Source organism: Sylvia atricapilla, chromosome 6 (genome assembly GCF_009819655.1).
Source record: "Sylvia atricapilla isolate bSylAtr1 chromosome 6, bSylAtr1.pri, whole genome shotgun sequence".
Lineage (NCBI taxonomy): Eukaryota > Metazoa > Chordata > Aves > Passeriformes > Sylviidae > Sylvia > Sylvia atricapilla.
The window spans coordinates 414,990-441,391 of NC_089145.1; the positions used below are offsets into that span (position 1 = coordinate 414,990).

General features: G+C 57.0%; 5 protein-coding genes across 7 annotated transcripts; 4 read left to right on the top strand and 1 right to left on the bottom strand.

The window, feature by feature from the left end:
• Positions 1-1,547: 1,547 nt before the first annotated feature.
• Positions 1,548-10,357, top strand: LOC136362068 (mas-related G-protein coupled receptor member H-like). 2 transcript variants are annotated; one of them, XM_066320332.1, is made up of 3 exons: positions 1,548-2,168; positions 7,948-8,036; positions 8,283-10,357. In XM_066320332.1, exons 1-3 carry the CDS (start codon positions 2,056-2,058, stop codon positions 9,311-9,313), a joined length of 1,233 nt encoding a protein of 410 aa, XP_066176429.1. In that variant the 5' UTR covers positions 1,548-2,055; the 3' UTR covers positions 9,314-10,357. The 2 variants fall into 2 exon arrangements, with proteins under 2 accessions (XP_066176429.1, XP_066176430.1); XM_066320333.1 differs by lacking the exon at positions 1,548-2,168 and adding an exon at positions 4,357-4,918.
• Positions 10,358-13,431: 3,074 nt separating this feature from the next.
• LOC136362079 (mas-related G-protein coupled receptor member H-like) lies at positions 13,432-19,494 on the top strand. Its single transcript, XM_066320345.1, has 3 exons — positions 13,432-14,552; positions 17,800-17,888; positions 18,135-19,494. Exon 3 carries the CDS (start codon positions 18,245-18,247, stop codon positions 19,175-19,177), a length of 933 nt encoding a protein of 310 aa, XP_066176442.1. The 5' UTR covers positions 13,432-14,552; positions 17,800-17,888; positions 18,135-18,244; the 3' UTR covers positions 19,178-19,494.
• Positions 14,559-15,917, top strand: LOC136362088 (mas-related G-protein coupled receptor member H-like). The gene has a single exon (XM_066320355.1). The coding sequence runs from the start codon at positions 14,909-14,911 to the stop codon at positions 15,818-15,820; it is 912 nt and encodes a 303-aa protein (XP_066176452.1). The 5' UTR covers positions 14,559-14,908; the 3' UTR covers positions 15,821-15,917.
• Positions 19,495-21,943: 2,449 nt separating the features above from the next.
• GPR152 (G protein-coupled receptor 152) lies at positions 21,944-22,861 on the bottom strand. The gene has a single exon (XM_066320351.1). It carries the CDS (start codon positions 22,859-22,861, stop codon positions 21,944-21,946), a length of 918 nt encoding a protein of 305 aa, XP_066176448.1.
• Positions 22,862-24,339: 1,478 nt separating this feature from the next.
• RHOD (ras homolog family member D) lies at positions 24,340-26,301 on the top strand. 2 transcript variants are annotated; one of them, XM_066320358.1, is made up of 5 exons: positions 24,340-24,793; positions 25,329-25,416; positions 25,627-25,736; positions 25,855-25,959; positions 26,065-26,301. In XM_066320358.1, exons 1-5 carry the CDS (start codon positions 24,665-24,667, stop codon positions 26,230-26,232), a joined length of 600 nt encoding a protein of 199 aa, XP_066176455.1. In that variant the 5' UTR covers positions 24,340-24,664; the 3' UTR covers positions 26,233-26,301. The 2 variants fall into 2 exon arrangements, with proteins under 2 accessions (XP_066176455.1, XP_066176454.1); XM_066320357.1 differs by having other exon boundaries at positions 24,347-24,793; positions 25,825-25,959.
• The last annotated feature ends 101 nt before the right edge of the window (positions 26,302-26,402 follow it).

The following is a 26,402-nucleotide window of genomic DNA, read 5'->3' on the forward strand; positions in this document are numbered from 1 at the left end:
GGGGATGCTCTGCAGGGAGCACATTGGAGCATGGCTTTCCTCCTCCCTCCTGGACCCACATGGCTCCAGGCAGAGCAGCTGGGCTCAGTTCTGTTCCCCAGCTCTGTTCCCCATGGAATGACCCTCATTGCCTCAGCCCCAGGGAATGAACTCCATCTCCTTTGGCTACTCAGATGAGTTTCATGGTGTTTCGAGGCATGTCTTGTCTGCAAAGGATGTGGCACGCTAAGCCCTGGGGACACACTCAGCATTGGGTGGCTGTGACTTCCCAAATCCCTGTGGGGCTGGTGCCTCTCGATGGCAGGAGAGGGGCTGGGATTACACAGAGCATCCTTCCCCTTCTGTCTGGCAGAGCCGGCCCTGCATTCCCAGCTGATGGGAGCAGACACCAGGTAGGGCTGCAGAGCTGGGGAGGGACAGCAACATTCCCTTATTCTTTCAGTGGGAATTTGGCACATTCTTTCATTGCAGAATGAAATCATTCTGAGTAAAGTACAGCGTCGAAGGGGAACTCCACTGAAGCCTTGTGCCTGTGATGAAAAAGGATATGGAATACAGAAATTCACATCACCAGATGCTTGGACCGTTGAACTTCACAGGAATTAGGGGGTTATGATGCTGTTCTGTAGATTGAGGCCATTCTCTGGTTCTCATCAAGGTCCTGGGAAGCCCTGGAGCACCTCCATCCTTAACCTGGCCACCTTCAGGAGGAGCTGAAGAGCGACTCTGCACAGCAGCTTCAGCCAAATTCCATCTTGTAGTCATCTTTGTCTTTTTATAACTACCTGTAAATTAAGTTTGCATTTATGTCTCTTTTTTGTGTCCTATGTGGTGACTCTGAATTCAAAATTTGTTGAATAAATGATGTCCTGGCTTTGCTACAGATCCTGTTCCTGGTGAACAAAGTCAACAAATGGCTCATTTCTCACTTCCCACAAGATTTAGATTTTTTATTACCCTATGAACGTCTCTTAACTGAAAAAAAAAAAAAAAAAACCAAAAAAACAACAACAAAAAAAAAAAAGTCATGACCAGGTTTTACCCCAATGAGGGGTCACTGATTAGGCTGAAGGAGAAGAGTCTGACCTTGTTTCCTCTCACAGCCCGGAGAACTTCCCCACAGTGGATTCACCTCACCTCACACACACCAGCTGCTGTCCCTGGCTCAGGATCACAAGAGGTTCCCTGGAATGGTCCCTTGGGAAAGGGGAGCAAAGCCCACGGGCTGAGCCCCAGCAGCGTCCGCAGCGGGGTCTGTCCCAGCGCCTGCCACAAGCCCTGTTCTCCCTGCTGGCTCCTGTTCTCCAGGGCTCTCCCAAACAGGGAACGGTTTCACATCCTCTGATGGGATCAGGGCTCTGCTCCTAATCTCATTCTGCTCTTGGCTTTCTCCAGGAAAGGGGGGACAGGAGAGAGCCTCAGCAAGGAGACCTAATGTTAAAGCGGTTTTGCAGGGGGCAAATAGGCCACTGACCAACAGAAGCGGTATGATTCCAGCAGAAGCCGTTTAGTGCTTACTGCACATAGCAGATACAGATTCTAGGTGTGCCTGTGGCTGCCGTGGTCCCGTTGGGATGTGTCCAGCTGCAGGTTATCTGGGGTCGATCGCGTTGTTCCTGGCGGTGGCTGCGCTCCCTCCGGCCGGCCCGGCTGCCTCGGGAGGGCTGTCAGCCCGGGGCCGGGCCGGGCTGGCGGGGCGGCGAATCTGTCCCTTTTGCCGGGACAGGATCGTTTCCCGGCTCTTGTATTCCTTCTGTTCCCGGGGAACTTTCCGCGCCCTCCTGCTCCCGCCCCGCTCCTTGCAATAACAGAAGCGGCCAGAGGCGGCGCTGTACATGGAGGCTCCGCGCCTCGGCGGTCACCGAATGGCGTCGGCGGTAGTGCGCATGCTCCAAGTGGGGCGGCGGCATCTCGTTGTACGGAAAAGAACGAGAAGCGGCCCTTCGGCCATCTGAAACGTCTGTGAAGGGCGCCGCCATTTTGCCGTACGGACGGCTGTGCTGCACATGCGCAGTGCTGCCGAAGGACGCCGCCCGATTCCGCGCCGCGTTCGAAATGCGTCCGCTCGGGGTCGGGGCCCGGCCCGGGCCGGGGTCACCCCGCGTGGCCGAGGGGAGAATCTGCAGGACTGAGCGAGCCACGCGTGGGGCCGAGGGAGGCCGCCAAAGGTTCGCCGGGACTTGGCGGGGTCGGTGACGGGCCCGGCAGGGCCGAGCGCGGCTCCGGTTTCTGCGGGGACTCCCCGCGGTTTCTGCGGGGGGCGCTCACGGCACCGCTCGCTGGAACCTCGGACTCGCTCCGAGCTTCACTAAACACGCGGCACGGAGGGAGCAGAGAGCTGTAACTTCTGCCTTTATGTAGCTTCGGGAGATCTTTACTTACCCTGAGCAGTAAATGTCTTACTTCTCGCTCAGACGCCAAACGGGAGCGCGATCCCATCGAAGTCTCGGAATGACAATAAACATCCCTTTGCTGTTGAAGAGTTCGGAGCCGGGCTCAGTTCCCCCGGTGCCCGCGGAGCCCCGCGGACAGGCTCCGCTCCGGCAAAGCCGCCGGGCCTCTGGAAAAACCCGTGTCCCGGGACCGCGAGGGAACGGCTTCGGAACTTCGGCTCCGGGGAAGGAGTTGTGTTTCGGGAATCTTGTCCTGATCCTGCCGTGTTCGGCGCCCCGCGCGGAGCCGCGGCCCGGCCGGGGCTCGGGGGTTTCGGAAGGATAAAACACTCCTGGGGCGGCAAAAACTCCTCTCTCCCGGCCCCATTTTAATAACCCCTTTCGGCCCCCCGGCGATAAACCATCCCTTTGTCAGAAAGGATCACTTGGAGGAGCTGTAACGCGGCTCCCTCTTCCTTGGCCGAAGCCTTCCCCATCTCCTCCAGCCCCGGCCCCTCAGCTCTGGGATCCAGTGAACTCGCCGCAGCTTCGTGTCTCCGGAGTCTTTCCCCGGAGGGTTCCTGCTTTCCTACTCGGAGTTTTTGGTCCGGGGCTTTTCCTCGGGAGGCTTCGAGCGCCCGTTCTCCGAGTGCAGTCCCTGGATTCCCATCCCCGCGGCCGAAGGCGGAGGCGTCAGGCCGGAGCCGCCTGCCTTCTCCGCTCCTGCCGCGATCAGTGTCCGGAGCCCTGCTCCGCATCGACACCGCGCGTTCTTCTGTCGCCGGGCTCAGCACCGCACAGGGGACACGGGCACCGAACGACAGAACCGGAATGATTCCAGCAGAAGGCGTTTATTGATTACCGCACATGGCAGATACGGATTCTAGGGCTGCTGTCCATCCACGTGGGCAGCTCTGGCTTGGCTGAGCTGCTTCTTCATGAGGCCAGCCAGGACATCCAAGTGGTCAAGTGTCCATCCTCACCTTCTCCTTCCCCTGCCTGGGGTTTGTGTTTCTTGCAGACATTTTCTCATTATCTCTTCTTGTTTTTGATCCTGATGTTTTCTCATTAGCCTTGATGAATTCCTGAGAGCTCTAACAACAAACTACAGGTGGTTTCCTAACATTACTCAAAACCAGTTTGGCTGGTTCATCAGAATGGTGTGATATACAGACACATTGCTACACAGTTTCTCTCTCTGCCAGTTTCCTCCTTAAATTTTAAAGAAGTCCCAATCCCACAATCTTGTCTTTTGGACTACCTGAACTTGCCCACTCTCTTTGCTGGGGTGGATCTTTAGAACTCGGCACTACAAATGTGCTGCTAAACTTTGAGTTTGGTTCAAATCTGATTTTGCCACTTGTACACCACAATTTCAGTGGTACTTCACCTTCACCACAGTTTCCAAGAGGATTCACCGAATAATAAATTCTGTGTGTGAGCTGGAGCACAGGCACAGAGCCGAGGGATGATTTAGGATTCCTGAAATGTCATTTCTTCTGAGAAGAGGCAAATCAATGCTGCTCTCTTGGCTACAACCCTTAGAAAGTTAGAGGTTTCATGTGAGTCATCTTCTACACTCTCCTAGGAGTCAGACAGCAGCCTACAGTGAATTCCAAGCAATTCCTAGAAAGCTGAAGTGAGATGATTCCCACCCAGGCTGACATTCCTCAGGGATCTGGGATGCTCCAGCTGGAAACAGGAGTGTGTGGTGGCCCTGGGACCAGAACTGTCACCTCTCTTCCCTGCTGACACCGTGTTTGTGTCCCCAGCTATGGAATCTGACATCCCTTCACCAGGCCAATCCTTTCAAGGACAAACACTTCATGATCCATTCTCTGAGGGGGCTCCAGGAGAGGTGGAGAGGGACTTTGGACAAGGGCACGGAGTGACAGGACAAGGGGAAATGGCTTCCCACTGAGAGAGAGGGGGTTCAGATGGGATGTTGGGAAGAAATCCTTCCCTCTGAGGGTGGGGAGGCCCTGGCACAGGGTGCCCAGAGAAGCTGTGGCTGCCCCATCCCTGGAAGTGTCCAAGGCCAGGCTGGATGGGGTTTGGAGCAGCCTGGCACAGTGGAAGGTGTCCCTGCTGGCAAAGGGACAGTATGGGATCAGGTGAAAACAACCACAAGTGCTCCCAGGGCTGAGGAGGAGGAGGAGGAGCTCTGGTGAAGGGCTGGAAGGGGGTTCACAGCAGCCTGGTCTCTAATAGCTGGGATTGCATCCTCAAGGGGATTGGCAGGAATTGGGGTGGGCTCTAAGTGCTGACAGTCTGGCTGCAAGCAGCTGATGGCTGTCCTTGCCTTGGGCTGTGGGAGCCTGCAGTGCCATGAGAGAAATGGGAGCCCATGGCCCAGGGGTGCTCCCATGAGCCCAGGGCAGGTTTTGGTAACGATTCTGGAGCTCTTCCCAGAATGGGAGTTGTTTCTGACAGGCAGCACTGCCAGCACTGCCAGCATTGCAGTGCCACCAGTGCCACCAGCAGCCCTCTGCTGCTGGAGGGACAATGGCCCCTCAGGGAAGAGAAATGAGGAATGGTAGAACCCTGTCAGGTGAGGGGAGGAACTTGAAGAATGGGACAGTGTTCTGGGAAGGAGTGTTTCTAATTGGGGGAAATGAGGATCTGAAACATGGAGTTGGAAACTAGAGGATATTAATCATAGAAATTAGAAGAATACTGATTAAATGATAGGCGTTCAGTTGGTCTGTGTTGCTACTCTTTGAAGGAAGAGACAGGGCTGTGTGCAAGAACAGCAAGGAGGAATGCAAAGATGCCTGATAAGGGGGGGATGCTTACCTGAACAAAAGACAAGAATACAAGATTACCAGGGACACTGAGATAGTGAGGCGCCTTGAGCCGCCAGGACCAGATAAACTTGGCCTGAGAGCTTGGACTATGACCATGGGATCAGTGGCCATGTGCAAGGCACCGGGGACAGAAGTTCATCTCTGAGGAAGACCATCCTTCTTCATCTCTGAGACCCCCGAGACGACCACCAAAGACACCTGGGCAGGCGCAGAGGACTGATGAGATAATTAACATAGGAGGCAGGGAGAGTGTTAGGATAGGGTTAATAATTTCGTTTACCAGAGAAGCTGGGAATAGAGTCTCTGCTTCACTGCAACCAGGTGTTGCTTTCATTGTTTTAACCAAATCAAGTATAACTCTGCTTGGGTAACCGGGATGGGGGGAGAAGGAGAAGATTGGGATGACTTGTATTTGGAAACTAGGTCGAGTGAAACTGTACCTAATCATCATAAGATAGATGATCGAATTGTAATGATTTTTGGTAGCTAAACATGATTATTATTTCAAACCAGAATCGTAAAGAAGGTATTTACAAAATTCATGCTTGGATGTATACAATAGAACAATGTAAGTTTAATGATTAACATAGAGTTATGTAACGAAATGGTATAATACGGGGCCCTTCTTGGACCCTCGTTGGAGTTGGATTTGGGTTTGTACCCTGGCTCCCAGAGCTCTTCAATAAAGCACCTCATAATCATTCCAGTGGTTATGCGTTTTCCTCGCTAACAAGAGGAGGAGCCAAGGAATTTACATGCAGAGGTGTATTGTGAAATTTGATGGATATGTACCATTCTAGAGGTTAAAAAAGAATGGGAGTGAGTGAGGGGCACGTGTGTCTTTGGGAGCTATCCTGCATTGCACCCAGTGCTGAATAAATGACATACCTACATTAAAACCCACTTTGTCTCTGAGTTTTAGAGTATTTCTGCATGTCAGAGCCATTAAAAAATGTTATAAACAGGTGTTATGGTGATTGGCTCTTGCAAGAGTTGAACGAATCTTATGTGTGTTATAATATTAAAAGAAGCTCTGTTAAGGTTTGGAGTGTTTATCATATCAGTATTGTGTTAATGCTGAAAGCTGTATTGCTGATCTGGGGCCACTGCGGGGAGTCAAAGGCAGAAGGAGTGCACAAGCTCCGAGGAGGCGGGATGAAGGAGGAGCTGTGTCAGAAGAGTGGGATGTGTATGGATGTGGGGTTGGCTTACCGAGGGTGTCTAAGGCTTGTTACTGTTGTGGGCGGGGTGAGTCTGGCTGGACCTCTGGACCTTGTTTTGTTCCTGGTTGTTGTTTTAATAAACTTTGTAAAATTTTAGGAACTGAGGTGTTGTTTCTTATAACAAAGAAGAGGACCACTTGATTTGTAGGGGTAAATAAGAAAAAAAATCAAGTTCAATAACCCAAATCTGTGGAACTCCAACTGCCCCCATGACTGCGGTACAGCATTGAGAAACAACAGCAGGACAGGGCATGGAGAGGAGCCAGAGGGACCAGGAATGGGAAGCTGCTGGTGATTGTCAGAGCCTGTCCAAAGATGTGATATGCCTCACGACTCTCTCCAATGATTGAGGACTGAGACCCCAGACTCTGAAAGGAGCCCCCTGGCCGGGCTGAGGTGGAACGTTTGCCAAGTCCCGGAGGACTGGTGTGCATCTCCATGGGAATGGAGTGCAAGAGCAATGGGACTGGTCACCGTGGACTGAGCCAAGGCTGCTTGCCCAAACTGGTCTGTCCATCCCAGAGTATGGACATGTACGGTGTGCAGCCTGTTCCTGAGCACCCAACCTCAACACGAGTGGTTCCTGCTCTGCCTCTGTGCCCCTCGCTTTGGTTCCTGCCTTGACCAACCTGTAAAAACCCTGGAGACCCCTGCTCAGTTTTGTGATCACCCCACTGGAGAAGATCGTGTCTATGGCCATCTCAGCCTCGAGGATTCATCCCTCCACGTTGGTAGCTATAATCCCCTTCCCCTCTTTTCTATCTTTATTACTATTCGCTATTTTCTCTCCCCGCTATTGCATTTTGGTGGCAGTAAATAAAGGTGCATTTTTGTTGTATAAACTGAGTTGTCCCCCGCTGTGTCTTTTGTGCTCTGAGATCCTAAAATGAACCATCAGGTTCCCTGCATATGTTTGTGGACCCTGAGAGCAGGGAGATAGATCTGGTCCATGTTCCATGTTGGAAAATATTAGGTGTGTTATAATGTTAAAAGAAGCTCTGTGAAGGTTCAGAGTGTTTCTCATATCAGTGTTGTGTTAATGCTGAAAGCTGTAATGCTGATCTGGGACCATTGCAGGGAGTCAAAGGCAGGAGGAGTGCACAAGCTCCGGGAAGGTGGGAGAAAGGAGGAGCTGTGTGGGAAGAGTGGGATGTGTATGGATGTGGGGTTGGCTTACCAAAATATCTAAGGCTTGTTACTCTTGGGGCCAGGATAAGTCTGGCCATGCCTCTGGACCTTGTTTTGTTCGTGTTGGAGTTTAATAAAGATTTTTAGAATTTTAAGAAGTATGGCATTGTTTGTAACAACCAAGAAACACACCACTTGATTCGTAGGGGAAGAATCAAGCTCAATAGCTGCAATGCTGTGGAACTTTGATGGAGCCAACGTTTTAAAACCACTTCCGAAGGCTCCATGACTGCACCAAGTCTTTGCAAACGACACCAGGACAGGGAATGAGTGGAGCATGCCAGATGGGACTGGGGAGTGGTTGGTGATCTTTGCACTTTCTCCTTCATGTTACTCCCCTGGGAGGAGCCACTTTAGGATATGGATCCCAAAGGAGCACGAGGTACCAGGAAGCGCCGCTGATCTGCACAGACCCCCTTTGCCTGCTGCTGCCCCACTGGGAACAGGTCAGTGCAATGTTTTCCCTCCTCCCCACCCCACCTCCCTCTCCTCCAGCAGCTGCTCTGCTCCTGCCACCCTCTCCTGGTGACCGCAGGGCCCTCCCCAGCTCCCCCCTCCTCTGCCCTCTGCTTCCCTTCTGCAGCCCCTGATGAACAGCCCAACCCTCCCACCTCCCTCTCCCACCCCACCATTGCCACTGCCCTCCTCCCCTGCACATCTCACTCCTCCCCACTGAATCCTTCCCACTGCAGGAGCTGCAGAGGAGCCGCATGGTCCATCCCGGGATTCTCCAGGCACTGACTCCCCATCCACTCTGACCACAGCCAGGGGCCACATCCCACTGCCTGCCCAGCGTCCATCCATGGAGGTCACCACTGTGTCCCCATCTCCTGCCTCAGCCATTGAAGGGGACGATCTGTGTGAGATAGATGTCACCAACGTGGCCATACACAGTGTGACACTGCTCATCTGCCTCTGTGGGCTGGTTGGGAATGGGGCTGTGCTCTGCCTCCTCAGGCTGAAACGCTGTAACATTGATATCTATTGCCTGGCTTTTGCTGATTTCCTGTTCCTGCTCATCACAGTCCCCTCCACCCTCCTGTTCCTGGTGGAGGACGTGTCCTGCTCTCCTATCATGCCCCTGCTTTATGTGAGTGTCGTTTTCCTCCTGTCAGTGGTCTCCTGCTACTGGGCACTGTTCCTGATGACGTTCAGGAGATATATTAATTATATGTCAAAATTCTACAATCTCTGCTGCCACTGCGACCTTCCTTGGTGGCTGTTGTTCGTGGTGTTCAGTGTCCAGTTCTGGGCCTTCTTTGCTCTCTTCACTGTCATTCCTGCAGTGACAAACCTGTGCCCGTCACACCAGCAGGAGCACTGCAGGGCAGCTCTCATCTCGGTGTTTGCCATCATCCTGCTTCTCTTTGGTGTACCCATGGTCATTTCCTATACAATCGACTTCATTAAGGCCAAGTGGGGCTCCATGGAGCAGCAGCCTAGGAGGCGTGAAACTGTTGTCTTCCTCATGCTGCTAATAATTCTCCTTCTCAGCCTCTTCAATATCCTGCACCAGCTGGGCTACACTGTTGTGTCTTCTGAGGTTTTTTTACTGCTCAACTGCATCCAGACCAGCATGAAACCCTTCATCTACTTCCTGGCAGGAGGATTCCCGAGGCCCTGCTCCCTGGGGTCCCTCCGGAGCTCCCTCCAGAGGGTCTTTGATGAGCAGAAGGAAGAAGCTGCCCACAGCAGTGATGTCCCCATGGACACAGGGGTCTGAGCCTGGTGATCCCTTCCACTGCTCTGCTGAAGGAGCCCAGGAGAGTGCCTGAGGGTTTCCTTGAGCCACCTGATTAATGAATATCCACAGGATCCCCCTCCCTGTGGTGGTGTATTCCTGCAGGAGAAGGGAGCAGGGGCAGTGCCTTGGGTGATTTCTGAGGGATGCCCTGCAGGGAGCACATTGGAGCATGGCTTTCCTCCTCCCTCCTGGACCCACATGGCTCCAGGCAGAGCAGCTGGGCTCAGTTCTGTTCCGCAGCTCAATTCCCCATGGAATGACCCTCATTGCCTCTGCCCCAGGGAATGAACTCCATCTCCTTTGGCTACTCAGATGAGTTTCATGGTGTTTTGAGGGATGTCTTGACTTGCAAGGAGTGTGACACACTAAGCCCTGGGGACACACTCAGCACAGAGTGGCTGTGACTTCCCAAATCCCTGCGGGGCTGGTGCCTCTCGATGGCAGGAGAGGGGCTGGGATTACACAGAGCATCCTTCCCCTTCTGTCTGGCAGAGCCGGCCCTGCATTCCCAGCTGATGGGAGCAGACACCAGGTAGGGCTGCAGAGCTGGGGAGGGACAGCAACATTCCCTTATTCTTTCCATGGGAATTTGTCACATTCTTTCATTCCAGAATGAAATCATTCTGAGTAAAGTGCAGGGTCGATGGTGAACTCCACGGAACCCTTGTGCCTGTGATGAAAAAGGATATGGAATACAGAAATTCACATCACCAGATGCTTGGACCATTGAATTTCACAGGAATTAGGGGGTTATGATGCTTTTCTGTAGATTGAGGCCATCCTCTGGTTCTCATCAAAGTCCTAGGAAGCCCTGGAGCACCTCCATCCTTAACCTGGCCACCTTCAGGAGGAGTTGAAGAGCGACTCTGCACAGCAGCTTCAGCCAAATTCCATCTTGTACTCATCTTTGGTTTTTTATAACTACCTGTAAATTAAGTTTGCATTTATGTCTCTTGTTTGTGTCCTATGTGGTGACTCTGAATTCAAAATTTGTTGAATAAATGATGTCCTGGCTTTGCTGCAGATCCTGTTCCTGGTGAACAAAGTCAACAAATGGCTCATTTCTCACTTCCCACGAGATTTACAGCTTTTAATATCCTATGGATGTCTCTGAACTGAAAATAAAAGGCATGACCAGGTGGTACCGCAGTGAGGGGTCACTGATTAGGCTGAAGGAGAAGAGTCTGACCTTGTTTCCTCTCACAGCCCGGAGAACTTCCCCACAGTGGACTCACCTCACCTCACACACACCAGCTGCTGTCCGTGGCTCAGGATCACAAGAGGTTCCCTGGAATGGTCCCTTGGGAAAGGGGAGCAAAGCCCACGGGCTGAGCCCCAGCAGCGTCCGCAGCGGGGTCTGTCCCAGCGCCTGCCACAAGCCCTGTTCTCCCTGCTGGCTCCTGTTCTCCAGGGCTCTCCCAAACAGGGAACGGTCTCACATCCTCTGATGGGATCAGGGCTCTGCTCCTAATCTCATTCTGCTCTTGGCTTTCTCCAGGAAAGGGGGGACAGGAGAGAGCCTCAGCAAGGAGACCGAATGTTAAAGCGGTTTTGCAGGGGGCAAATAGGCCACTGACCAACAGAAGCGGTATGATTCCAGCAGAAGCCGTTTAGTGCTTACTGCACATAGCAGATACAGATTCTAGGTGTGCCTGCGGCTGCCGTGGTCCCGTTGGGATGTGTCCAGCTGCAGGTTATCTGGGGTCGATCGCGTTGTTCCTGGCGGTGGCTGCGCTCCCTCCGGCCGGCCCGGCTGCCTCGGGAGGGCTGTCAGCCCGGGGCCGGGCCGGGCTGGCGGGGCGGCGAATCTGTCCCTTTTGCCGGGACAGGATCGTTTCCCGGCTCTTGTATTCCTTCTGTTCCCGGGGAACTTCCCGCGCCCTCCTGCTCCCGCCCCGCTCCTTGCAATAACAGAAGCGGCCAGAGGCGGCGCTGTACATGGAGGCTCCGCGCCTCGGCGGTCACCGAATGGCGTCGGCGGTAGTGCGCATGCTCCAAGTGGGGCGGCGGCATCTCGTTGTACGGAAGAGAACGAGAAGCGGCCCTTCGGCCGTCTGAAACGTCTGTGAAGGGCGCCGCCATTTTGCCGTACGGACGGCTGTGCTGCACATGCGCAGTGCTGCCGAAGGACGCCGCCCGATTCCGCGCCGCGTTCGAAATGCGTCCGCTCGGGGTCGGGGCCCGGCCCGGGCCGGGGTCACCCCGCGTGGCCGAGGGGAGAATCTGCAGGACTGAGCGAGCCACGCGTGGGGCCGAGGGAGGCCGCCAAAGGTTCGCCGGGACTTGGCGGGGTCGGTGACGGGCCCGGCAGGGCCGAGCGCGGCTCCGGTTTCGGCGGGGACTCCCCGCGGTTTCTGCGGGGGGCGCTCACGGCACCGCTCGCTGGAACCTCGGACTCGCTCCGAGCTTCACTAAACACGCGGCACGGAGGGAGCAGAGAGCTGTAACTTCTGCCTTATGTAGCTTCGGGAGATCTTTACTTACCCTGAGCAGTAAATGTCTTACTTCTCGCTCAGAAGCCAAACGGGAGCGCGATCCCATCGAAGTCTCGGAATGACAATAAACATCCCTTTGCTGTTGAAGAGTTCGGAGCCGGGCTCAGTTCCCCCGGTGCCCGCGGAGCCCCGCGGACAGGCTCCGCTCCGGCAAAGCCGCCGGGCCTCTGCAAAAACCCGTGTCCCGGGACCGCGAGGGAACGGCTTCGGAACTTCGGCTCCGGGGAAGGAGTTGTGTTTCGGGAATCTTGTCCTGTTCCTGCCGTGTTCGGCGCCCCGCGCGGAGCCGCGGCCCGGCCGGGGCTCGGGGGTTTCGGAAGGATAAACACTCCTGGGTGGCAAAAACTCCTCTCTCCCGGCCCCATTTTAATAACCCCTTTCGGCCCCCCGGCGATAAACCATCCCTTTGTCAGAAAGGATCACTTGGAGGAGCTGTAACGCGGCTCCCTCTTCCTTGGCCGAAGCCTTCCCCATCTCCTCCAGCCCCGGCCCTCAGCTCTGGGATCCAGTGAACTCGCCGCAGCTTCGTGTCTCCGGAGTCTTTCCCCGGAGGGTTCCTGCTTTCCTACTCGGAGTTTTGGTCCGGGGCTTTTCCTCGGGAGGCTTCGAGCGCCCCGTTCTCCGAGTGCAGTCCCTAGATTCCCATCCCCGCGGCCGAAGGCGGAGGCGTCAGGCCGGAGCCGCCTGCCTTCTCCGCTCCTGCCGCGATCAGTGTCCGGAGCCCTGCTCCGCATCGACACCGCGCGTTCTTCTGTCGCCGGGCTCAGCACCGCACAGGGGACACGGGCACCGAACGACAGAACCGGAATGATTCCAGCAGAAGGCGTTTATTGATTTCTGCACATGGCAGATACGGATTCTAGGGCTGCTGTCCATCCACGTGGGCAGCTCTGGCTTGGCTGAGCTGCTTCTTCATGAGGCCAGCCAGGACATCCAAGTGGTCAAGTGTCCATCCTCACCTTGTCCTTCCCCTGCCTGGGGTTTGTGTTTCTTGCAGACATTTTCTCATTATCTCTTCTTGTTTTTGATCCTGATGTTTTCTCATTAGCCTTGATGAATTCCTGAGAGCTCTAACAACAAACTACAGGCGGTTTCCTAACATTAATCAAAACCAGTTTGGCTGGTTCATCAGAATGGTGTGATATACAGACACATTGCTACACAGTTTCTCTCTCTGCCAGTTTCCTCCTTAAATTTTAAAGAAGTCCCAATCCCACAATCTTGTCTTTTGGCCTACCTGAACTTGCCCACTCTCTTTGCTGGGGTGGATCTTTAGAACTCGGCACTACAAATGTGCTGCTAAATTTTGAGTTTGGTTCAAATCTGATTTTGCCACTTGTACACCACAATTTCAGTGGTACTTCACCTTCACCACAGTTTCCAAGAGGATTCACGGAATAATAAATTCTGTGTGTGAGATAGAGCACAGGCATAGAGCCGAGGGATGATTTAGGATTCCTGAAATGTCATTTCTTCTGAGAAGAGGCAAATCAATGCTGCTCTCTTGGGTAAAAACCCTTAGAAAGTTAGAGGTTTCATCTGAGTCATCTTCTACACTCTCCTAGGAGTCAGACAGCAGCCTACACTGAATTCCAAGCAATTCCTAGAAAGCAGGAGTGAGATGATTCCCACCCAGGCTGACATTCCTCAGGGATCTGGGATGCTCCAGCTGGAAACAGGAGTGTGTGGTGGCCCTGGGACCAGAACTGTCACCTCTCTTCCCTGCTGACACCGTGTTTGTGTCCCCAGCTATGGAATCTGACATCCCCTCACCAGGCCAATCCTTTCAAGGGCAAACACTTCATGATCCATTCTCTGAGGGGGCTCCAGGAGAGGTGGAGAGGGACTTTGGACAAGGGCACAGAGTGACAGGACAAGGGGAAATGGCTTCCCACTGAGAGAGAGTGGGTTCAGATGGGATGTTGGGAAGAAATCCTTCCCTCTGAGGGTGGGGAGGCCCTGGCACAGGTTGCCCAGAGAAGCTGTGGCTGCCCCATCCCTGGAAGTGTCCAAGGCCAGGCTGGATGGGGTTTGGAGCAGCCTGGCACAGTGGAAGGTGTCCCTGCTGGCAAAGGGACAGTATGGGATCAGGTGAAAACAACCACAAGTGCTCCCAGGGCTGAGGAGGAGGAGGAGGAGCTCTGGTGAAGGGCTGGAAGGGGGTTCACAGCAGCCTGGTCTCTAATAGCTGGGATTGCATCCTCAAGGGCATTGGCAGGAATTGGGGTGGGCTCTAAGTGCTGACAGTCTGGCTGCAAGCAGCTGATTGCTGTCCTTGCCTTGGGCTGTGGGAGCCTGCACTGCAAAGATAGTGGGGGCCCATGGCCCAGGGGTGCTCCCATGAGCCCAGGACAGATTTTGGCAACGATTCTGGAGCTCTTCTCAGAATGGGAGTTGTTTCTTACAAGCAGCCAGGTGCTTCAACAACACTGCCAGCATTGCAGTGCCACCAGTGCCATCAGCAGCCCTCTGCTGCTGGAGGGACACTGGCCCCTCAAGGAAGAGAAACAGGGAATGGTAGACACATTTCAGGTGATAGAGCATGGAGAGGAGGCAGCGTTACAGGAGTGGAGAGCTCCTGGTGATCTGGGCACTTTCTCCTTCATGTTACTGACCTGCGAGGAGCAACTTTAGCATATGGATCCCAAAGGAGCACGAGGCACCAGGAACCAGCGCTGATCTGCACAGACCCCCTTTGCCTGCTGCTGCCCCACTGGGAACAGGTCAGTGCAATGTTTTCCCTCCTCCCCACCCCACCTCCCTCTCCTCCAGCAGCTGCTCTGCTCCTGCCACCCTCTCCCGGTGACCGCAGGGCCCTCCCCAGCTCCCCCCTCCTCTGCCCTCTGCTTCCCTTCTGCAGCCCCTGATGAACAGCCCAACCCTCCCACCTCCCTCTCCCACCCCACCATTGCCACTGCCCTCCTCCCCTGCACATCTCACTCCTCCCCACTGAATCCTTCCCACTGCAGGAGCTGCAGAGGAGCCGCATGGTCCATCCCGGGATTCTCCAGGCACTGACTCCCCATCCACTCTGACCACAGCCAGGGGCCACATCCCACTGCCTGCCCAGCGTCCATCCATGGAGGTCACCACTGTGTCCCCATCTCCCGCCTCAGCCACTGAAGGGGACGATGTGTGTGAGACAGATGTCACCAACGTGGCCATACACAGTGTGACACTGCTCATCTGCCTCTGTGGGCTGCTTGGGAATGGGGCTGTGCTCTGCCTCCTCAGCCCAGAAGACCATAACATTCGCATCTTTGAGCTGGCTTTTGCTGACTTCCTCTTCCTGGTCTTCACAGTCCCTGCTGCCCTCCTGTTCCTCGTGGAGGACGTGTCCTGCTCTCCTCTCATGCCCCTGCTGTATGTGAGTTTCATTTTCCAGCTGCCAGTGGTCTCCTGTTACTGGATGCTCTACCGGCTGACAAAGATCAACCGTATAGTGGAAGTAGTCGAGTGCTGCTGCCACTGCAAATTTCCTAAGCGACTGTTGTGGTTGGTTCTCAGTGTCAAATACTGGTCCTTCTTTGCTCTCCTGACTGTCATTCCTGCAGTGACGAACCTGTGCCCATCACACCAGCAGGAGCATTGCAGGGCAGCTCTCATCTCCATGTACACCCTCATCCTGCTCCTCTTCGTTGCACCCGTGGTCATTTCCAGCACAATCGATTTCATTAAAGCCCTGAGGGGCTCCAAGACACAGAAAGCCAAGAGGCACAACATCATTTTCTACTTCATTTTGCTCCTCGTTAGCCTTCTCAGCCTCTTCAATTTCCTACAGCAGCTTGGCTACACCATTTTGGCTTCCCAGGTTTTGTTCTTGATCAATGGCATCCAGACCAGCATGAAACCCTTCATCTACTTCTTCTGCGGGAGGTGCTGGAGCCCCTGCTCCCTGGGGTCCCTGCGGAGCTCCCTCCAGAGGGTCTTTGATGAGCAGAAAGAGGAAACTGCCCACAGCAGTGATGCCCCCAAGGACACAGGGAACTGAGCCTGGTGATCCCTTCCACTGCTCTGCTGAAGGAGCCCAGGAGAGTGGCTGAGGGATTCCTTGAGTCACCTGATGAAAAATTCTCCACAGGATCCCCGTCCCTGTGGTGGTGCACACTGGGATCTGCTGTGTCCTTGTGAGGTCTCAAGCCTTGAGGAGCAGCCCCTGGGCTCAGCTCCTCTGGCTCTGATCACAAACACCCTCTGCTCCCGGGAACTGCTGCCCAGCGACCTCTGGGCTTTGATCAGCCGCCTTGGGAATGATTTGAGTGCCCTGAGCGGCACAACATCCCTGTTCCCAGCCTCCCAAAGGCAGCTGCCGGCCGGAGGTGTGGCCGCGGTGGAACATTGCTGTGGCTGAAGGCCATGGCTCGGGGCCCTGCCAACAGCGCTCCCAAAGGAGCCCCTTGGAGCTCTCCTGGGCCCGGCAGGGCTGAGCAGAGCCTCCCTCGGAGCGGGGCCTCTCTGGGCTGGGAACACTTCCATGTGCTGCACTTGGAGAAACCCTGCACGAAGATGGATCCTGGGCAGATCCCCCACTCCTCGAGGCTCCACTCTTTGCCGGGTGAGGAGATGCAAAGGCACCTGGAGTGAGCATTTCCCTGCTTCCAAGGGGAATTTCTTTCAGGGACATCGCACTGCCTCCATGTCTGTGTCCAGACACGTGTCATATTTCTGGTCTGGTTGTCTAGGATTTTTTCTGTGTGTGTGTGTGTGTTTGTGCTTTTTTCCTTGTTGTCCCTATCTGTCAGTGTCAGATTGAACCTGCCCAATGAACTCAGTTGTGCCGTCACTCGATATTAAACGTGGATTTTACAGATCCCCTTGGCGGTGATTTTTCCAGCGCTCTCAAATCCTCCTTTGGAACACTCCCGGTGTAATCCCGCAGGAGAAAGGAGGAGCGGCGGGCGGGAGGGATGCTCCGAGGGGAGCCCACGGGAGCAGCGCTTTCCTGCTCCCTGCCGGCTCCCAGCTCGCTCCGGCCGGGAGGAGCCGGGACAGTGCGGGGCAGGAGCGGGGCAGGAGCGGGGCAGGAGCGGGGCTGTCGGGGCCGAAGGCGGCCCGGGGCGGCTCCGGGCTGTGCGAGGAGCTCGGCAAGGCTCCGCAGAGGGTCGGAGCGCTCTGGATGCCGGCAAGCCAAACTCGGCCCACGGGAGGGCAGCAGAGCCCGACAGAGCGCGCCGGGAGCAGCGGAGCCGCCGGCGGCCGGGAAAGCTGCGGGATGGGATGGGATGGGATGGGATGGCATGGCATGGCATGGCATGGCATGGCATGGCATGGAGAGCGGGGAGGGGGAGCCAGGATGAGGATGGCATGGGGACAGGCAGCAGGAAAGGGGAGCCGGGATGAAGATGCCATGGGAACAGGCAGCAGGAAAGGGGAGCCGGGGATGGGGATGGCATGGGGATAAAGGGAGGAAGCTCAGCTGGGCGTCCTTGGGCCCAGAGCAGGTTTTGGCAATGATCACGGAGCTTTTCTCAGAATGCAAAATGCTTCTTAGCAGAACCCAGCTGCTTTATCAGCACTGCCAGCACTGCCAGCATTCCAGTGCCAGCAGCATCATCAGCATCGCTGTGCTGCTGGAGAGGCGATGAACCCTCAGGGAAGAGAAATGAGGAATGGTAGAGGCCTGTCGAGAGAGGGAAGGCAGTTGGAGAATGGGACATTCTGCAGGGAAGTGGAGTGCTTCTAATCAGGAAGACATGAGCAGCCAATTGCAAAATTCTGTATGAGGAGCGTCTAGCAAAAGTCACTTCCTTAATGGAAAAAAAAACCCAAAAAAAATCATGACAAATGACTCTGTAGAAGTGGAGCTCTTACATAACCAAAGATGCAATTTCCGACTCAGCTGTGACTCAACGGAGCCTTGGTGAGCAACACCAGGACAGGACACGGAGAGGAGCCAGAGGGACAGGAGTGGGGAATTCCTGGTGATCTGGGCCTTTTCTCCTTCTTGTTGCGTGGGAGGAGCTCCTTTAGGATATGGATCCCAAAGGAGCTCGAGGTACCAGGAAGCGCCGCTGATCTGCACAGACCCCCTTTGCCTGCTGCTGCCCCACTGGGAACAGGTCAGTGCAATGTTTTCCCTCCTCCCCACCCCACCTCCCTCTCCTCCAGCAGCTGCTCTGCTCCTGCCACCCTCTCCCGGTGACCGCAGGGCCCTCCCCAGCTCCCCCCTCCTCTGCCCTCTGCTTCCCTTCTGCAGCCCCTGATGAACAGCCCAACCCTCCCACCTCCCTCTCCCACCCCACCATTGCCACTGCCCTCCTCCCCTGCACATCTCACTCCTCCCCACTGAATCCTTCCCACTGCAGGAGCTGCAGAGGAGCCGCATGGTCCATCCCGGGATTCTCCAGGCACTGACTCCCCATCCACTCTGACCACAGCCAGGGGCCACATCCCACTGCCTGCCCAGCGTCCATCCATGGAGGTCACCACTGTGTCCCCATCTCCTGCCTCAGCCACTGAAGGGGACGATCTGTGTGAGATAGATGTCACCGACGTGGCCGTAGACAGTGTGACACTTCTCATCTGCCTCTGTGGGCTGCTTGGGAATGGGGCTGTGCTCTGCCTTCTCCAAAGGAATCCCACCACTTTTTACATCCTCAACCTGGCCTTTGCCAACTTCACCTTCCTCTACTTTGTGGCCCTCTCTACCCTGCTCTACCTGAAAGAGGAATTGTCCTGCTCCACTACTGCACCCCTGGTGTTCCTGAGGGCGCTTTTCCCGCTCCTGCTCTTCTCCTACAACCTGGGGCTTTATCTGCTGACAGCCATCAGTATTAGCTGCTGCACATCCATCCTCTTCCCAGTCTGGTACCGCTGCCGCCGTCCCCAGCGCCTGTCATGGGTGGTGTGTGGCCTGCTCTGGGCACTCTCCATCACTGTCATTGTCACGGTGACTTCCCTGTGCCACTCACAGGAGCACGAGCACTGCCAGCTGTCTCTCACCTCCATGTATGCCCTCAACCTCTTCCTCTTTGCCCCAGCCATGCTCATTTCCAGCACAATCCTCTTCATTAAGGTCAAGTGTGGCTCCCAGCAGCAGCAACCCAAGAGACTCAACACTGTTACTTTCCTCAATGTGCTCTTCTTCCTCCTCTTTGCTCTCCCCCTCAGCCTCTCCAATTTCCTTCAGCAGCTCGGTTACATTGTTGTGTCATCCCAGGTTGTTTTCCTGTTCTCCTCCATCCACAGCTCCATCAATCCCTTCATCCTCTTCTTGGCAGGGAGGTGCTGGAGGCCCTGCTCCCTGGGCTCCCTGCGGCTCTCCCTCCAGAGGCTCTTGGAGGAGCCAGAGGAAAACTCTGCCCACAGCAATGATCCTGCCATGGACACAGCTGTCTCAGCCTCTTGATCCCTTTCTCTGCTCTGCTGAAGGACTTCAGAGAGGCCGAGGCTTTCCTTGAGCCACCTGATTAATAAATATCCACAGGATCACCCTCCTTGTGGTGCTGTAACCCCACAGGAGAAGGGAGCAGGGGCAGTGCCAAGGGCGATGTGTGAGGAATGCTTTGCAGGGAGCACATTTCCTCCTCTCTCCTGACTCCTCCTAGAACACTAATCCCCCAAATAGATCGTGTCCCACACGGCTGTGATCCCAAAGTCCCCCTGGCACCTGGTTCCTGCATCCCACTGGGGTCTGACATCAATAAACAGCATTGTGAACCCTGAGCTGCCTTCGCCCCCTCTGCCAGCGCTTCCCGGCTCCTCTGGCTCCTGCTGCCAGCCGGGAATGTGGCTGGAGGGAGGGGACACCCCCATGGCTTGTGCTCCCTGGAGCAACCGTGATTCCAAGTGCCCAAAGCTGGGCTGGCACGGGCACAGCCGGCACGGACAGGATGGCCCAGGGGCTCAGCATTCCTCCCGGGCTGCTCCGAGAGTGTCCCAGCAAAGATGTCCCCAAGGTCTTTAATGCTGGGAGCCAGGTGCAAAGGACCCTCTGCCTTCAGAAATTGTTATTCTCCGCTGCCTTCAGCTGCCCCCTCGGCAGACTCAGATGGTGCAGCGGCAAGGCGAGGAGAGGCTGTGCTCCTCACACGGCCACCCCCTTCCAGGAGCAGGGTGACACTTGTGTTTGTCACCGTGGGCTCTGCAGGACAGCACCCGCCTCCACCGAGCTCACCTCCACCGCATCCCACACCTTTTCTCATGCTCCACCACATCCCACACATTACCACGCGTCCCACCACACCCCACACCTTCCCGCAACGTCCAACACCCGTCCCAAGCCCGTCCCACAACTTCCCAAGCCGCTCCCCCGTGCAGCCCACCCACGTCTCGTCCTTCCCATCCCTCCCCGGCCCGTGCCCGAGGCTCCAGTCCCTCCCCAGACTGCCTCAGGCGGATTTCGGGGACTCCCTCCGGGAGATCCCCCTCCAGAGCTTCACTCGCCGTGTCCCGCCCCCCAGCTTCCCTTGGAGAGGGACAAGAGGCGACAGCGACGTGGATCCATCAGCCTTTATTTGGGGCGGAGGAGCGTGGAATGGCCAGGAGTGGCGACACTGCCGGGGATCCTGGATGGAGCGGGGCAGGAGCGCGGCTGTCAGGGAGAAAGGCGGCCCCGGAGGGGAATCTGGGATGTCGGAGGGGATCCGACAGGGTCTGGATGCCGGCAATGCCAAATATTCCCACCCGAGGGCAGCAGAGCCCCACGGGCCGCGCTCGGAGCCGAGCCGGCTGGGAAACCTGGGATGGGATGGGATGGGATGGGATGGGATGGGATGGGATGGGATGGGATGGGATGGGATGGGATGGGTACAGGGAACGGGGAACTGAGATGATGATGCTTTGGAGATAGGACTGGGGTGGGAATGTGGATGGGATGAGGATGGGATAGGGATAGGGACAGGGATAGGGACAGGGACAGGGATAGGGATAGGGACAGGGACAGGGATAGGGATAGGGATAGGGGTGAGGATAGGGACAGGGACGGGGACGGGGACGGGGATGGGGACAGGGACAGGGATAAGGGATAAGGGATAGGGATAGGGATAGGGATAGGGATAGGGATAGGGATAGGGATAGGGACAGGGATAGGGATAGGGATAGGGACAGGGACAGAGACAGGGATAGGGACAGGGACAGGGATAGGGATAGGGATAGGGATAGGGATAGGGATAGGGACAGGGACAGGGACAGGGACAGGGACAGGGACAGGGATAGGGATAGGGACAGGGATAGGGACAAGGACAGGGATAGGGATAGGGATAGGGATAGGGATAGGGACAGGGACAGGGACAGGGATAGGGACAGGGACAGGGATAGGTATAAGGGATAGGGATAGGGGTGGGGATAGGGATAGGGATAGGGATAGGGATAGGGATAGGGATAGGGATAGGGACAGGGATGGGACAGGGACAGGGACAGGGATAGGGATAGGGTTAGGGATAGGGACAGAGACAGGGATAGGGACAGGGATAGGGACAGGGATAGGGTTAGGGATAGGGACAGGGACAGGGATAGGGACAGGGATAGGGATAAGGATAGGGATAGGGATAGGGACAGGGACAGGGACAGGGACAGGGATAGGGATAGGGATAGGGATAGGAACAGGGACAGGATAGGGATAGGGATAGGGACAGGGATAGGGATTGGGATAGGGACAGGGATAGGTATAAGGGATAGGGATAGGGATAGGGATAGGATAGGGATAGGGATAGGGATAGGGATAGGGACAGGGATAGGGATAGGGATAGGGACGGGGACAGGGACAGGGATAGGGATAGGGATGGGGATAGGGATAGGGATAGGGATAGGGATAGGGATAGGGATAGGGATGGGGATAGGGATAGGGATGGGGATAGGGATAGGGATAGGGGTAGGGATAGGGATAGGGATAGGGATAGGGATAGGGATAGGGATAGGGATAGGGATAGGGATAAGGATAGGGATAGGGACAGGGATAGGGATAGGGATAGGGGTGGGGATAAGGGGTAGGGATGGAGATGGGGATGGACACAACATGGATCAGTGGGATGGGAAAAGGGATGGGAAAAGCTATGGGATGCATCCTGACTCACAGGTGCAGGGAGATGACCTGCAGGCCTGGCTGGGAGCAGGGGTGGGCAGCTGAGCATGAAGCCAGCGTGGGCAGCATGGCCAGTGGGACCACAGGGGCCTCTCAGCTGGAGATTGTGGTGACCCCTGCCTCCTCAAAGACCCTCCGGAAGGCAACCTGGAGGGACACGATGGAGCAGTGCCTCCAGCAGCTCCCCACTAAGAAGTAGATGAAGGGGTTAACGCTGCTGTTGATGCAGGCGAGCAGGAAAACCACCTGGGAGGACACCACGGCAGGGCTGAGCTGCTGAAGGAAATTCCAGAGGCTGAGAGGCACTCCAAAGATGAGGAAGAAGAGCACAGTGAGGAAGATAACGATGTAGAGCCTCTTTGGCTGACGTCTCTTGGAGCCACACTGGACCCTGATGAAGAGGATCACGTTGGAGATGACCATGGGTGGTGCGAAGATGAGGAAGCTGAGGGCGTACATGGAGATGAGAGCCACCCGGCAGTGCTCGTGCTCCTGTGACAGGCACAGGGAGGTGACCACGACCATGACAGCGATGGAGAGTGCCCAGAGCAGGCCACACACCACCCATGACAGGCGCTGGGGACGGTGGCAGCGGTACCAGAGGGGGAAGAGAATGGAGCCACACCTCTCGATGCTGATGGCTGTCAGCAGGTACAGCCCCATGTTGTAGGAGAACAGGGACAGCAGGAGAAGGGACCTCAGGTACATCAGGGACACGGCAGCAGAGCAGGACACGCCCTCCAGCATGTAGATCAGGGAGGAGGGGACCATGAAGAGGAGGAAGGTGAAGTCGGCCACAGCCAGGTTGAGGATGTAGATGGTGATGGGGTTCCTGCGGATGCGGAATCCCAGGAGCCAGAGCACTGCCCCATTCCCAGACAGCCCACAGAGGCAGATGAGCAGCGTGACACTGTCTATGGCCACATCGGTGACATTGATCCCACAGGAATCATCTCCTTCGGTGTCCGTTATGGGAGACGAGGGAGGTGGGAACGTCTGGTTCAGCTCCATGGGGGAAGGTGGGATGTGACCCCCAGCTGTGGGCAGAGCAGAGCAGGGTTAGTGGGACCCCTGGGGAGGTGACAGGGAGAGGGACCCTGGGGAGGTGACACAACAGGGCGGGGGACAGGGGGCCCATGGGATGGCTGGGGGTGAGGCGAGGGCGGAGGGAGGGTTGGATCGATCCAGTCATCCCGACTGAGGACGACCACGGGAGCGGTGAGAGGGGCTTTGGGGACATCCAGGGAGACACAAGCAGTGCCCAGGGCTGGACTCTGGTCCCGACCCCCTACCTTTCCTTGGGGCCAACCTGTTGGTGTGTCCGAGCAGGGTACACTCCCTCCTCCCTCCGGTGCTCCTCGCCACTGTCTTCTCCAGTGAGGAAAACTGGGGTCTCCACGTTCTCAGAAGCTCCAAGCGGCCTACTTGTCCAGAAATAAAGCTGCTTTTTGGGGCGTTTCTGCACAATCACGGGTCAGGCACTGAGAGCACTGGGCAGTTGCACACAGGCTGCCTCTTCTCCCGTCAAAATTCTGTTGGTCTTGCGGGAAAGGAAATGTTTTGTCCAAGCGAATACCCCAGAGGACGAACGCTGCAGCAGTTACATTTTCCTGTGAAAGAATCTTGATGCTTTTAGGATTCAACCTGATATCTCATTAGACTGGTAATTGCCACCTTCCTAATTGTTTGATGGTGCTCCAGCCTTCTCTCCCCATCCTGCCCCAACGCTGGAATCCTTCTGAGATTGTTCATTACTGGGTGCATTTGCCTCCCAACCTCCCGGCGTGAGAATCCCTCTCCTCCGGCATCAGGCCTGGGTGAGAATTCGGAATTTGTTCCCCGAGCCATCACTTTGGATTCGCTCCAACTGGTCTCTGGGGGCTCCAGAGCCCTCCTGGACTGGCTGGTACCCGCTGTGAGAGCCTGGAGAGGCTGGTGGCAGACGAGGGCATGGCAGGGGACAGCACACATGACCCCACATCCCTCCCTGCAACCTTACACCAGAAGCACCCATTCCCCCCTACCAAAGATTTGGGGTGACAGAAGAGGGCATCATCTGGAGGGGAAAGGGTCTTGGGCACATCCAAACAGAGGTGTGGCGGACATCACTGCTGGGATGGCCTGTCCCCGAGCAAAGCAGGGTGTCCAATTGTGTTGGAATCACCAGGAAAAGACAGGAGGCAGTCCCCTCACCCTGGCGAGGTGCTGAGCTGGGCACCGGGGACAGAGACTCCCGGCAGGGCGGGGCTCAGCACGGCACAGCACGGGTGTGACAGCAGGGGTGGCAGTGACAGCGGGGCCAGGGCGGTGAGTCACCCCCCGTGGCTCCCTCCACCCCTGGACTTTGCCTCTCGCGGATGCTCGGGGCAATAAATCCCAGGCTCGGAGGCGGGAATGGGGCCTCGGGGAGGGCACAGGGGTCCCGTCCCAGGGCTGCGGGGGCTGGGCTGGGCAGGGGGATCCGCGGGAGCGGCCTTGGGATGGGGACTGGGATCGGGAGTGGGCTGGGGAGGAAAGCGTGCCAGCGGCAGCGGGCAGGAGCCCGAGAAGTGTCACACAGGCAGGCAGGACGTGCAGGTGGCAGCGTGACGCTTGTGCACGGCGAGGACGTGCGGGAGAAGGTCACCCGTGTGCCAGGACAGCCGTACGTGTGTCCCGGCCGCTGTCAGCGCCGCGGCCCCAGCCCCAAGGCGGGCGGGCCCCGAGGGCTGGTGACAGCCGCACCCTGGACCGGGCGGGCGCCTCCCGCCTCCCTGTCCCCATCCCTGTCGCCGCCGAGGCCACACGGGCTCCGGGGCCTCAGCGGACACCCCCATGCAGCGGGAGCGCGGGGGGCAGAGCCCGGGAGCCCCCGAAAGCGAGATCAAGGCTGTCATCGTGGGGGATGGCGGCTGCGGGAAGACCTCCCTGCTGCTGGCCTTCGCCAGAGGGGATTTCCCCAAGGTACCGGGACCGCTGTCCCCTGTCCCCTGTCCCCCGCTGGGTGCGCGGGTGATTGTCCCCGAGCGGGGACGGGCCAAGGGCGGCGGACGCGCGATGAGACGGACGCGGTGGCGGCAGTGGGACGCTCGAAGCGGGACATGGGGACAGGGGAGCAGGGGGGTGGCCCAGCCTGGGACTGAGGGGGGTCTGGGACACCTCTGCCTCTCGTGGGGGCTCGCAGGGTGGGGAGCAGGGTGTGTCCCTCAAGGAGGGCACATAAGGGACCGAGCGAGTGCAGGGAAGGGGGGCAGCCACGGAGACCCCAGAAGCCGTGCCCTGCATCCCCAGGTCTCCCTGGGGCATCCACGACGCTCTGGATCGCCCTGGGACGGCGGGCAAGGGTGGTTCCCATCCCACTGCCCCGGGGAGGAAGCAGCATTTCCCACTCGCTGCTTCCCGCCCTGTGCCCTGTCCTGCTCCCATTGCCGTCCCCTCCCTCACTGCCCCCCGCGGCTGCCTGTGTGACCTGTGTGACGCCCTCCCTGTCCCCTGCCAGGCCTATATCCCCACCGTGTTCGAGAAGTACACAGCATCCCTCCAGGTTGCCGGCAAGCCCGTGAAGATCCACCTGTGGGACACAGCAGGTGGGACAGGAGGGGACAGGGCGGGACAGGGCGGGCCCCCCCTCTCTCCCGCTTTGGCCTTTTGGGGTGTCCCACATGCGGGGTCACGCCTTGGAGGGGTGTCCCCACGCCATGACTGTGTGGGTAGGGGGGTTAACCCACAGCCATCCCCACAGATGTCGTTTTCATGGTCCCGGGCCCGTGTTCAATGGTTTCCTTCTCACTCGGCAGGACAGGAAGACTATGACAGGCTTCGCCCTCTGTCCTACTCAGACGCCAACGTTGTCCTCATATGCTTTGATGTCACCGACTCCAACAGCTTTGACAACATCCTAAACAAGGTAACGCAACCCCGGCGGTGCTGCCTGTCCCCTGTCCCCGTCCCCGGGTGACCCGTGCCCATCCCTGCGTGACATTGTCCCCTCGCAGTGGTACCCGGAGGTGAACCACTTCTGCCAGGGAGTCCCAGTGCTGCTGGTGGGCTGCAAGATGGACCTGCGGCAGGACCAGGAGGTGCTGCAGAAGCTGAAGGACGGACGGATGCAGCCCGTCTCCCGCCACCAGGTGGGTGTCACCTCCCGGCGGGACGGGGCGGGACAGGGGTGGCCCCCAGCCCGGGACAGCGCGACAGCAGGGTCCCGGCGCCTCTGACTCTGTGCGTCCCCGCAGGGAGAGGCCCTGGCCAGGCAGATCCGCGCCGTGTCCTATATGGAATGCTCGGCCAGGTACCAGGATAACGTTGGGAACATCTTCGTGACAGCCTGCAATGCCGCCATCAGCGCCGCCCGCCGGAGGCAGCGCAAGACGAGACCCGGGAAGCTCTGCGTGCTCCTCTGAGCCCCCCGGCCCGGCACAGCCCTCCCGGGGTGTCCTGCTGTCCCCGAGCTCCGGCCGCACCTCTGCCGCCGCCACCGGAACGCCGAGCCGGGGCTGGCGGCGCTGGTCAGCACGGGGTGACGGCAGGAAAGCATCCCCGGCATAAACTGTCGTGCCTGGATCCCAGAGTC

Excerpts from the sequence above, each read along its gene's own strand:
- LOC136362068 (XM_066320332.1), top strand. The coding sequence starts at position 2,056 with ATGCGTCCGCTCGGGGTCGGGGCCCGGCCCGGGCCGGGGTCACCCCGC. Across the intron at positions 2,169-7,947 it reads GCCGAGGGAGGCCGCCAAAG|GATATGGATCCCAAAGGAGC; the intron begins GTTCGCCGGGAC and ends GAGCCACTTTAG. Across the intron at positions 8,037-8,282 it reads TGCTGCCCCACTGGGAACAG|GAGCTGCAGAGGAGCCGCAT; the intron begins GTCAGTGCAATG and ends TTCCCACTGCAG.
- LOC136362088 (XM_066320355.1), top strand. The coding sequence starts at position 14,909 with ATGGAGGTCACCACTGTGTCCCCATCTCCCGCCTCAGCCACTGAAGGG.
- LOC136362079 (XM_066320345.1), top strand. The coding sequence starts at position 18,245 with ATGGAGGTCACCACTGTGTCCCCATCTCCTGCCTCAGCCACTGAAGGG.
- GPR152 (XM_066320351.1), bottom strand. The coding sequence starts at position 22,861 with ATGGAGCTGAACCAGACGTTCCCACCTCCCTCGTCTCCCATAACGGAC.
- RHOD (XM_066320357.1), top strand. The coding sequence starts at position 24,665 with ATGCAGCGGGAGCGCGGGGGGCAGAGCCCGGGAGCCCCCGAAAGCGAG. Across the intron at positions 25,417-25,626 it reads CCACCTGTGGGACACAGCAG|GACAGGAAGACTATGACAGG; the intron begins GTGGGACAGGAG and ends CTCACTCGGCAG. Across the intron at positions 25,737-25,824 it reads TTGACAACATCCTAAACAAG|TGGTACCCGGAGGTGAACCA; the intron begins GTAACGCAACCC and ends GTCCCCTCGCAG.